The following is a 12,399-nucleotide window of genomic DNA, read 5'->3' on the forward strand; positions in this document are numbered from 1 at the left end:
TCCCCCAGTATCCAGGCGTTAGCTGCAAACTGTACCACTGCGACTTTGTCACGTGACCTGTCAACGTCACCCACAGCGGCCGGAAGTGACTGTCTCGCCACTGTCACCGGTATCTCCATAGAAACGAACAGCTCGAGCTATGGAAGCAGACGGGGCTCTGCCGGAAGGCACAGGCCGGCTTCCCGAGAGGCTGCAGCGGAGGGACCAGGAGCGGCAGCGGGAGTTGGAGCAGAGGAAGCGGCAGAAGGATGGGCAGGCGGTGCCGGAGGAGAAGAGCGCCCATTTCGGCGCCACTTTCGGTCCCGAGAAGGCGGCCATCGAGGAGCTGCTGTCCGGCTCGGAGCCCGGCCTGCTGGAGGAGGTGGCCGGCCGCCTGCAGGGCCTCCAGAAGCTGCTGAATGACAGCATGATGTTCCTGCCGCCCTACGACATCCGCCAGGCCCAGGAGGCCGTCAGCCGGCTGCAGGAGGCCCTGGAGGACAAGCGGCAGGCGCTGCAGCCCAAGAAGAAATTCGCCTTCAAATCCCGCAAGAAGGACCAGGCTGCAGCGGGCTCGGGCACTCCGGCCCCCGGGACAGCCACCCCCAGGCCGGCCGCCGTTAAAGCCCAGCCCCAGGAGCCCGCTCCGGTACTGTGCGGCTTCCAAGGCCTGTCCTCCCAGGTGCTGTTCATGGAGGCCGCGGAGATCCGGCAGAAGGACGTGCTGCTGAGCGACCTGAGAGACTGCACCATCACCCTGCACGGCTGCCCTGGCACCCTCCATGTCCGGGGGCTGCACGGCTGCAGGCTGCTCTGCGGGCCCGTCTCCTCCTCCGTGTTTGTGGATAGCTGCACCGGCTGCCTGTTCACCTTCCCCTGCCAGCAACTGCGCACCCACAGCTCCTCCGACTGCCGCTTCTACCTGCATGTCACATGCAAGGCCATCATAGAGGACTGCACTGACCTGCACTTCGCACCCTTCACCTGGAGCTACGAGAACATCCAGAGGGACTACCAGATCTCTGGGCTGGATCAGGCCAGGAACATGTGGGACCTGGTGGATGATTTCAATTGGCTTGTCCGTGGTGTCCAGTCCCCAAATTGGAGTATAATACCCGAGGGGGACAGGATAACTCACTGGAACTGATGTCACAGGCTTCATTCATTCTAACATCTGTGTTAAATAGTTCTATAGTAATGGACAACATCTGGAGATGCTTTACTGCCATTTTTTTTTTTTACTTTATGGTTATTATTTAAATACTATTTTATTCATTGCTTCCATTATACATTTCAAGATAAACTAGATACACAGAGCTATATACACCTCACTTATTGAAAGTGTTACCAGACCAGATTCTGTAATGTCTTTATCTATGACTTACTCACCAGGCCTGTGAACATCTCAACCTGTTGTCAGTGAAATTGAGTGAACATTGATTAACAAAGCACTGTATGTCAAACCCCTCATTTTAATCAATGTATTGCTGATACAAAAATTAACATATATTAAAAACAAAACCGTATTTACGGCACAGTGGTTTGTTTTTTTCTTACATAGGGAGTGACAGAGATGTCTCCATTAATGCATACATACGTGTATTGTCATAAATCCATAATTTAAATTTCTGCAATGCTAACATATATAACAGCGACCTGGCTTTTTCATTAATTGAACTAAACCAATGAACAGAAGTGGGGAGGAACCATTTCCCTATCTTTGTTTTGCTTTTCAAGGGAGTACTGTCCTTTCCCATTAGTATTATGTATTTGTATTTAACAAATGTGTTTGTGAGATGTGAAAAATAAAATTAAGTGTTGAAATTCACACATCTTTAACCTACAATGGCGTTTCTTCATCTAAGATCCCTGACCATTATTATTTCAAGATCTGTCTTTTGCACCTTGCCAGGCAGCATAGAAATAGCATGCAGAGAAGAGCAAAATGAAGCCATATTTATATCGTTCCTCTTCTACAGTTTGTTCATGGACTACACTGTATTATGCCATTTTCTAAATATTTGATTTAACGAGAGTGTCACATAAAATGATTACCACAAGTTATAGGTGATTGTCAATGTTTTGTAGTGCCGTGATTTCCAGAGAAGTAATGGTTCCAATTTATTTTATTTATTTGAACTCTAGTTCTTGCTGTTGCAATCATTGTGACCAGCAGTTGCTCATGGTATTGGTTGTGGTTATGAGAGATTAGTAGGTGACAGGCTGTTTTACCTAATTATTGTGTAATTGCACACTATGGAACAGTATATTAAAGTATTAACGGTCACTTATATATTTAATGTTGTAATGAGAAATTAAGTTTCTACTTACCTACTTGCTGAGTGCCAGTTTTACTACCACCCTGTCTTTGAGGGTGTTGTACTAATGTAACACTTAAATTCACATTCTCTCTGACATCTTCTGTAACTGACCATTCTTTCTCAGGCAAGATGTTGACGATTGTTTACCAAAAAGAGTGTGCTAAACTGATGAATAGGATCTGTAAATATAAAAAACACATAGAATAGTGCAGACCAAATCAAGTATCTGGACCAAAATATGTAATGGTTCACTTGGGTGGGAAGACTCCCACACTGGTAAGACTCCAAGTAATATGTTCACTGGAAGCTGGTGGTATTTGATTACTGTCAAATACCCAGTGTCTCTACAAAACTGCAGTTTAATTTGCTCTGCTGTCTGGAGACGTTCTTGGCCTCTGGATAGATTTTTCAGACTCTCATAAGGGATCGGGCGCGTTGAGTCAAGCAGGTGCTGTCTCACACATATTCCACCCATAGAACTACCAAGATGTCAAGCTGCCTGGCACACGTGGGAGGGTTACAGTGTGAGCAGCTTCCCGCACAGGCCACTGGGAAAGCACTCCTGCTGTTGACGATGCTGGCTTCATTGCCAGCCAACAATGTTATGGGATATCTGTACGGTCAGCCCTGCTAAATTCTATGTTTTAAGACTTTTAAGTAGTAAATAGAGGAACCACCTGTGTTTACAACATCGATCAATCCATTCTTCTATTTCTTTCTTTTGGAGTAATCGGTGCCTGTAAAGTAGGTGTTTTGAGATAGAGCAGGAGAACTGACCATACGAGGGTTCTCCTATTTCTCTTAAGTCACTCAAACAACAGTATAGAAGCAATGCCAGTTTCTAAGCTGAATACATATTGCTTTAGTTTATATTTATAGTAAGTTTATAGTAATGTTTCAACAATTATACATTGCTTGCACAATGTATCTGAACTTTTATGCTCTATAAAATGAGCAAACGTTCTAGTACAAGGAGATCTAGCGAGACTGATCGCCTGCTTATGACATCCCTGGGTGTGGCAATATACCAACAATTATTAGCACTCAGATGCAAACTGGTGAACGCCCTAATATCGGAGATCAAGGGATCATTCCTCCGCTGCTGCCATCTGCTCTATGACCAGGGGAGAAAATGTGGAAGGACAAACGTAACCAGACCTATAGTGAAAGTACCACCTCCAAACGGAAGAGAGAGGTACAGCCGAAAGAGAGGCCAAGATCAGACAATATCTGTCAACATTCCGACAGAGGCAATCGAGGAATTGGAAGCCCACATCATGGAGGAGCTTGGGAGGGCCATTAAATCGGAAAAATCCCTGGGCTTGGATGGGTTCACCCTCCAGTACTACAAGATTTTCACTCTGAAACTACTCCCTATACTGGGAGGGGTGTTACGTGATTGAACAATCACATCTGCCTCAATTCCCCAAAGGAAGGCTGAGATACAAAACGCTGTGCCAGTTACAGACCTTGGTAGTAAATGTAGATCTGAAACTAAAGTTTTTGCAATGCCCTTGTCATCATCTATACCAGCCATCATACACCCAGACCAGTCAGGATTTTCACTTGCAGAGAAGCTAGGGATAACAAGATTTGAGCATAGTGTTTCCCATTGGGTGCTCGACCCTTCGGTCCTGGGTCTTCATCTGTCAACAGAGAAAGTGTTTGACAGGGTGGACTGGGACTTCTTCCTAACACTGGGGCCGGGAACCCAGTTCATGCAGGGAATACAAGCCCTCTCATACCCTTCCCCAATCATAATGGGACGCAACAGGAATGCCTCACTGTCCCCTATACTGTTTGCGCTCACTCTGGAACTTGTGATGAAAAACATAAGGACCAACACAGGCATCCAGAGATTTCTGTCCAAAACATCACATTGTCATAGCCTACGCAGACAACCTTATCTTTGTGGTCTCCAGCAAATTTATCTGAATTCAGTGCATATGGACAGCTCTCCAATTTATAAGTAACTAATGCAAAATTGGAGATGCTCAATATCTCCATCTCAAGCATGAAATACATAGGCATATGGTTCCAAGCCAACTTGGATCAAACTTATGGAGTTAATTTTCTCCTCTTTTTATATAACCTGTACCCTCCAGATCTTCAATAGGGGGGAAACCCACTTATCTTGGATAGTAAGAATAAATGCTGTGAAAATGACCTATACCTACTACAAATGCTACCAATCAAGATACCATGAAGATTTTTTATTAAGCTCCGGTTGTATATCTGTAAGTTCATATGGAAGAATAAGTCCCCACATCTGGCATATTTGTTACTAATGCTAAAATTAAGAGGACTTGCCCTCCCTGACCTGAAAAAGTATTTCTTCGCAACACACCTCTCCAGGATAACCTCTCGGATGGTGGCAGATAGATCCAGGATCTGGGTGGGTCTTGAAACTGTCTCACTGGGCTTGATCTGGTGGCCATCCCATTTTGGATTCTCTGGAGGGTGCGAGAAGAGCAAAGTCTCACCCATTGGTGGAGGCAACTATGGCAGTCTGGTGTCATACAGGAACAAGGTACCTTTTATCGACCCTCCCATGCTCTTTCTGTGGGACATCCCAGCGTTCCCGGAAACAGAGGCACATTAAAACTACTTTTCCCAGAGTGAGACACTAGGTTTTACCCTAGGGGAACACCAACACCCTAAGGGAACTGCTTCCTACAGGGACAAACACAATTAATGCAGACTCTTACACATCACCAGCTATCTCACTACATACCATCGATCCCACAAAACATGTGCTTAAGGAGAGATCTAAATGACAAACTGCTGTGATGAGTTCCTTTCCCGTAGGATGATATTTCTACTATACAACATATTGATTCAGAGTAGATATCCTCTACCACCCCTTTTTTTGGAAAAGTGGGAGGAGGCCTTGGGACTGACATTCACAGAGTCAGAATGGAATAAAATGATAGAGCTGACCTTTAACCCCTTAAGGACACATGACGTGTGACATGTCATGATTCCCTATTATTTCAGAAGTTTAGTCCTTAAGGGGTTAAAAGCTCCAATGATGCAAAAACACAGGAGCTATCACATACATTCCTGGCTCATTGGTACTACACGCTAGATGTGTTACAGACACAGTTCCCTACTCAGACGATTGATGATGTGAGAGGAGGAGGACAGCCTGCTCCACATTTAGTGGCACTGCTCAGAGATCCAGGATTTCTGGCACGACATTTATGTTGTGGAAAGAGTAACTGATATGCCCCCTTCATTGCAGGTTGTATTACTTCTTTTGCAACACAATAAAATGTCTCAGCCGGTGCACAGATAAAGAGTCGATCGTGCCCTGCCTCCTGGATTCAACACATTCTCAAAAACTCAGTTTTTCCTATAAGTTTATGACTTAGATTTCAATAAACTTTTATTGGATATAAAATGAGCAGTGTTGTGTGTAGCATGACAACTTTAAGCATGTTGTTTAGGTGGCTAGATTGGCATTTTAACTTGTGTTGCTGCAGCTGTATCCAGCTGGAGAATATGGATTGCTCTATAAAGGCAAAGAAGGGCCATGCAAGACCATTGGCTTAAGGTGCGGTTCTGCATCAGCCTTGCTTTGTTCAATAGAGACATCTGGCTTGCTTGCAGGAGAAGGCTGAATGCAGTATGGATACCAGGTGTAGCCTAGACTAGTTAGGAAAACGAACAAAAACAGTTTGTCTACTTACTGTGGATCTGAGCCAGGACATCCATGGCACCATAACTACTGCAGCCAGCTGTAGGGGTGATGTTTGGAGTGTTACTTCAGTGTATGCAATTACTATTTTTAAATTCGTCATTCACAAAAAAAAAAAGCAATAGTGGTTAGTTCCATCCCAGTTGATTGACATTTATAAAGCGTCAACTAATTCCGCAGCGCTTTAGAATATTATGAAAGGGATGGGGGGGGGGGGGGTTACAATAAATGACTCAATTAGACAGTGACACAGGAACAATAGGTAGATGAGGGTCCTGCTCAAACGAGCTTAACCCCTTAACGACGAGTGACGGACGAGGTCCGTCACTCTGGGGATTGCCTTAACGACGAGTGACGGACCTCGTCCGTCACCCGTTAAAATTAACCCCAGATCGCCGCAATCGCGGCGATCGTGGGGTTAATGGTGCTCCGGTCTGCCTCTGCATTAGAGGCAGACCGGGAGCACCGGATCGGGCTGTCAGAGTACATGTGCCCGCTCTGACAGCATGCCAGAGCGGGCACATGTGCTCTCTATACTCACCTCCGCCTCCCTGCACTTCCTGGTTCTGTGTGAAGTGCAGGGAGCCGGATCTTCAGTGATCCTGCCCCCTGGTGACAAAACAATAAAGTTAAATTAAAATCCCACCCCCCTTTACCCCCCCTTTACCCATTTTAATATAAAATTAACCCCTTCCCTGCCAATTGATCACTGACTACAGTGATCAATTGGCAGGGATTACATTTTACTATGATCTGATTTTTTTTTTTAACCCCTGAGGGTTAATTATTATTTTTTTTAACCCTCAGGGGTTAAATTTATTTTTATTAATTAATTTAAATATTTTAAAATTATAAATTTCGCTAGCTGGGGAGGGTGGAAGTTAGTGGGGAATTGGGGGATTTAGTATTAGGCTAACTAGGCGTTAACGTTAAAAAAAGTTTAAAAATAAGCTTTACAAAGTTAAAAAATTAAGTTAAAAAAAAGTTTTAATAACGTTTAAGTAAAAAATGTAAAAAAATAAACCCTTTACCCAGTCCAAATAAAAATTAACCCCTTCCCTGCCAGTCGATCACTGCCTACAGTGATCAAAATACAGATCACAGTATTATACTGTGATCTAATTTTTTTTTAACCCCTGACGATTAACTTTTATTTATTTTTTAACCCTCAGGGGTTAAATTTATTTAATTAACTAATTTAAATATTGTATAATTAAATATTTTGATAACTGGGGTGGGTGGGAGTTATGGGAAAATGGGGAATTTACTGTTAGTGCTGCTTACTGCTAGTTAGGGGTTAACGTAAAAAAAAAGCTTAGAAAAATGTTAAATCTGTAAAAAAAAGTTTTACGAAAGTTTAGGAAACTTTAAAAAAATTAATAAGCAAAACAAAAGTTTAAAAAATAGTTTTAAAAGTAAAAAAAGTTTTAAAAAGTAAAAAAATACATTTAATAACGCTCATTACCACTACACCTGGTACAAGCTAGCGGAAAAATGATCCCACGCTAAGGTTCAAAATATGCCTTTTAAAATACCCTGGGATGTCTTCTTTAAGAAATGGTATGGCTTTATGGGGTATTTGGTTTATATAGCCTGGTAAAATACTCTAAAATGGGACATGGGCACAGCGTAAAAATGGAAAGTTTGAAAAAAAATGGAATGGCTGTGTCCCAAATGTGCCCCTCCGATGTCCACATATACCTGGCAAAGGTACATACGGGGGTGTTTTTGTACTCAGCAGACATAGCTGAGCAACATATGAAGTATTATACAGTGGTAGTACACATAAGGTTTGCAAAATATACTGTGCAAACTCACTTTGTGTGTCAAAAAGGCAGAAAAAAACGCTTATTACCACTACACCTGGTACACGCTAGCGGAAAAATGATCCCACGCTAAGGTTCAAAATATGCCTTTTGAAATACCCTGGGGTGTCTACTTTAAGAAATGGTAGGCCTTTGTGGGGTAGTTTGAATTTAAAACCTGCGAAGATGCTTGGAAATTGCACTTAGGCCCGGGGTCAAAATTCAAAGTTCGGTAAAAACTGATATGGCTTGGTCTCCTATATGGCACTGTAGCTTCACGAAATAGTGCCATAGACATACAATGGGGGTGTCCTTTTACTCAGAAGACTTAGCTGAGCATAATTTGGGGGGTTTGAGCTTAGTGGCACATATGAAATATACAAAATGCCCAGCAAAAATGCAATCCGTATGTAAAAAATGCACAAAATTATTTTTTACCACATACTTTGGCATGTAATGGTAAAAAAATGGGGGCATGTTAAGGCACAATATGCACCTTATGACATACCCTGGGGTGTCTACTTTTACAAATGGTAGGCCTTTGTGGGGTTTTTTTGAACAGTCAAACTGTTATAATACCCCAAATGGAAGCATAGGCTCATTAAATCCGTCTCTCAAAATTCTACTGTGAATACTGAAAAGGACAGGTCTCCTATATGGCACTGTAGCTTCACGAAATAGTGCCAAAGACATACAATGGGGGTACCGTTGTACTCAGCAGAAGTAACTGAACACATAATAAAACTTTGTACAGGAATAGCACACACCAACTTTACAAAATACACATGAGAAGTTCTTTGTTATAAGTTTGTGTGCGAAAACCCCCAAAAAACACAATTTTACTCCAATATTTAGCAGAGGTTGGCGGTAAAATGGCTACGTAGAAAGTGTCAAAACAACCTTAGGTAAATAGCCTGTGGTGTCTACTTTATATAAATATATACTTTTGTGTGGCAATTTTGTTTTCTTTTATGGCTTTTAGGCTTACAAGACAAACATACCAAATTCTAAAATCGCTCCACATAAAAAGTGTATTTTACTCCTTGTGCTTTGTGACCTGTAACTACCAAAAAAAACTGAAAATCCCAGACACATTATATATTCTGTAATTCAGAACAACTAAATGAATTTATTTTTAATTACTTTCCTTAACCTGCACTAATTATGTACACATTATTATTGCAAAAACTGTAAAAAAAACACACAAAAATTCATTTTTTTGCATATTTCTGTATTTTTTTAATAATAAATAAGCATTTATATATATGTGTGTTACATCAAATTAAAGCCCTTTCTGTCCTTTAAAAAATGGTATATAATATGTGTCGGTGCAATGAATAAGTAAAAAGCAAATTGCAGTTGAACGCAAATAGCAAAAAATGCCAAAAATGCCGTTGTCATTAAGTGAAAGACAAGCTTCTGAAGCTCTGTCCTTAAGGGGTTAAAGTCTAGAGAAGCTTATGATGCCTTGTTGGTAGGAATCGCTTAAAACACCCAAATTGTGCACTTTTGGGTACATACAGAAAATATTGAATCTCATTCCAATGCAAACATGAAAAAATACAATTTTTTTCCTAAAGTAGTGCATTTCCTCCTTCAATATTTTATGAACTAACATAGCTGTCATAATGCTATGTCTGTGTAGACAAGCTTCTCTGTTAATCCTTACGTTACCTTTTTTTTTTTTTTAATTATTATTAACCCTATCCTGATGAAGCAGATGAAGAAGTGTTCATTGATTCCTGCTGCTAAGTGAACAGTGCACACTACATCCATAACAGGAAGCCCCTTCTACGTACCATACAAAGAGTCATTTATTATAAATGCAAATGGAATGTCTTCGAGATGAAAATATTGCAAACACATTTTAAAGAAAGTTACCTCTACCTAGTAATACATTTTCACAGTCCTTTATTTTTTTAATATATTCTTATGACTACCATCTTTGCGATGGGATTCTGCACTAAATGACAATGCCAGAGATTTTTGTCACCATTGCAATACAATCACAACACAGATACTGTAGAGTATGAAAATGCATTAATTAATCCAGCAGATGGCATCCTTTAACAAAATTTACATTACATTCCCCTTTCATCTGAAATAAAGGGGCATCGAGCACCATAACAACAACATATTCTTAAAAAAACAGCTGCCTTTGAATTGGTAATGCTTAAAAAGAAAGGCCATGGGCAAATATTCATTAGGATAGTTATAGTATTTAGTTATAACCTTGGTCCAGTTGTCAAATTTTATTCTTTTGAGGGGAGAGATACATTTTAACAAAATATATTTAAATATACTCGTATAAGAGTGTTTCTGTGGTCTTTTGCAGTTATTAGAACACGTGTAACTGCTCCTATGTTATTTATACAATTAAATGGCCACTCCGGCCCCATAACAACTTTATCTCAATCAAGTTGTTATGTGGCCTGGAACAGTTTAACACTAAAATTCTGTTTCAGGTACCCGTCCTGCTGCTTCCTCTCAGCCACTCTGCTAAAAGGGAAGCATTGGATTGGCGGCCACTGGCAGGCTGAGAGTGTCAGCTGCCGAGCCAATGCTTGGTTCGCTATTAGCAGAGCGTCTAACAGGAAAACATATGAATTGATGTTCTATGCACCTGGAAACTAAACTAAGGGTTGAAAAAAAACAACAAAAACGGTTTAACACCATAAGGTAAAACAGTGCCTCTGTTCTCCAGTCCCCATAGCAACTTTATTGAGATTAAGTTAATATGGAGTCAGAACCGGAGCCATAGTGTTTCTATGGCTTCTGCAGCTAAAATAGGTTGCACTCAAGAGGTAAAAGGTAAGCCACAATTTCATTGTTTGGTTCATGGTATAAAAGAGTGCAGTGGCTTTACTGCTGTTTCCCTGATTGTATATCTCAGCTCCCTAAGACCACCTTGGAAATCCCCAGTAGTTACCACCAAAATCTCTGGATGATTGCATTTAAAAAGCTGCTGATGGTAGAAGAGTGCTTTTCCCAGTGAAAGTGACAAAGGTAGGAGGAGAACTTTAGGATCAGATAGGAGATCATTTCGTGATTCCGAACTGGAAAGCTGTTTTTTTTTGCAGTCCGGAGGGGATATTCATTTTACACTATCTGGATGGATTTGTCCTGTGAGAGAAAGACAAGTGTTGGGCAGTCAACAGGAAAGAGTTATTTTCTTTTACAGCATCACAGATTGATAATCAACTGGCAAAAGAGCCTGTTAATCCCATCACAGATCATCAACGTGTCCTATCTTGGGGTTCTTTTTAATACGAACAAGGCTACAGTAACTCTCTCAGAAGACAGGGTAACCTGTATGCAAGACAAAGTTTGAGAAGTCTTCGTTCCAGGAAAATCATTGCTCATTCGTTTATGAGTCTCCTCTGTTCAATGTCTTGAACCATACAGGTATATTAAAAATTATTCAACTCCCATTGAAAATCAGGTTTATTGTCAAATTTTACAGACTGTTTTCAGCTGTTGGCAATGAACAAATCAAACAAAAGCAATTGAAATAGCTCAACACAACAAATGATTTAAATGGTTTCCCTAGATTCAACTGAAAATGCAACTTATACTGACTTCACTGTAGTTTATTAGCCAGGGGAGGACAAACCTGAAGGATGACTTCCTCAGCAGGCACCAGATTCATCCAACTGGATGGAACCTTTCTCAATGGCCCTACTATATGATAACAGATAAGTAGTGGTTTCTGGAGATAGCTTGATGGCAACAGCCTCAAACTAATCTCAGTTGGAAGGCACGGATGCTCTGTCATGTTGGTGGAACTTTCACAAGGGATATATGTTACTGTCGGTACTTTTTAGCTTCAAGCTATTGAGAAGGATTCAGTAAGAGAGGGTTGAAATCCTGGGAGTTAGCCCTCATTGGCCCAGGAGACAATGATTTCCTCTCATATCAAGTCTGTGCAGACCCCCTACATTGCCTTCAGCACACCAGGACCTGTTGATTCGGGATCCTCTGTTCTGTGCATCCCCGCAGTCAATACAACTGATGGCCTGTAGACTAAAGGGGAAGGTTGAGGTTTCTCTGACACTGTTATTGCTACTTAATTACAGGCATGGAAAAAATCCACATCCTCCCTTTTACTATTGGGTATGGGATGTGTTCTGTAGCTTGGCAGCAAAGAATGGACTATCAGATCTCCATCTGAATTGACGTCATCCGATTTGCTGAGTTTTCTTCATGAAGGTTTGGATAAAGTCCTTAGTAATACCCTGAAAATGCAAGTCTATGCCTTGTCAGTCCTTTCTTTTAATGATGACGTGATAAGATTTCTGAGGGCAGTCATACACATTCATCCGTCCATTAAATCTCATTCTCTGTCATGGGATCATCCATTGGTTCTCTCAGCTTTAGAGTTGCCTCTCTTCATACCTTTGGATTATGTCACTCTTATGGAAGGTGGTTTTGTTAGTTGCTTTAACTTCTTCAGAACTCAGTGCTCTGTCCGCACATGCACATTTTATCCCCGCATTGCTGATGTCGCTTGAGGCGCGTCCCGAGGGACCTCGGAGTGGGAATCATGTAAGTGACTTTAGTGTTAGAAATACAGTTTTGTATTTGTAATACTCAG

At 41.4% G+C, this 12,399-nt stretch overlaps 1 protein-coding gene across 1 annotated transcript; it reads left to right on the top strand.

Moving 5' to 3' along the window:
- The first annotated feature begins 31 nt into the window (after positions 1 to 31).
- On the top strand, positions 32 to 1,514 carry TBCC (tubulin folding cofactor C). The gene has a single exon (XM_063443875.1). The coding sequence runs from the start codon at positions 140 to 142 to the stop codon at positions 1,124 to 1,126; it is 987 nt and encodes a 328-aa protein (XP_063299945.1). The 5' UTR covers positions 32 to 139; the 3' UTR covers positions 1,127 to 1,514.
- Positions 1,515 to 12,399: the final 10,885 nt, after the last annotated feature.

Source organism: Pelobates fuscus, chromosome 2 (genome assembly GCF_036172605.1).
Source record: "Pelobates fuscus isolate aPelFus1 chromosome 2, aPelFus1.pri, whole genome shotgun sequence".
In the NCBI taxonomy this organism is placed as follows: Eukaryota; Metazoa; Chordata; class Amphibia; order Anura; family Pelobatidae; genus Pelobates; species Pelobates fuscus.

Excerpts from the sequence above, each read along its gene's own strand:
- TBCC (XM_063443875.1), top strand. The coding sequence starts at position 140 with ATGGAAGCAGACGGGGCTCTGCCGGAAGGCACAGGCCGGCTTCCCGAG.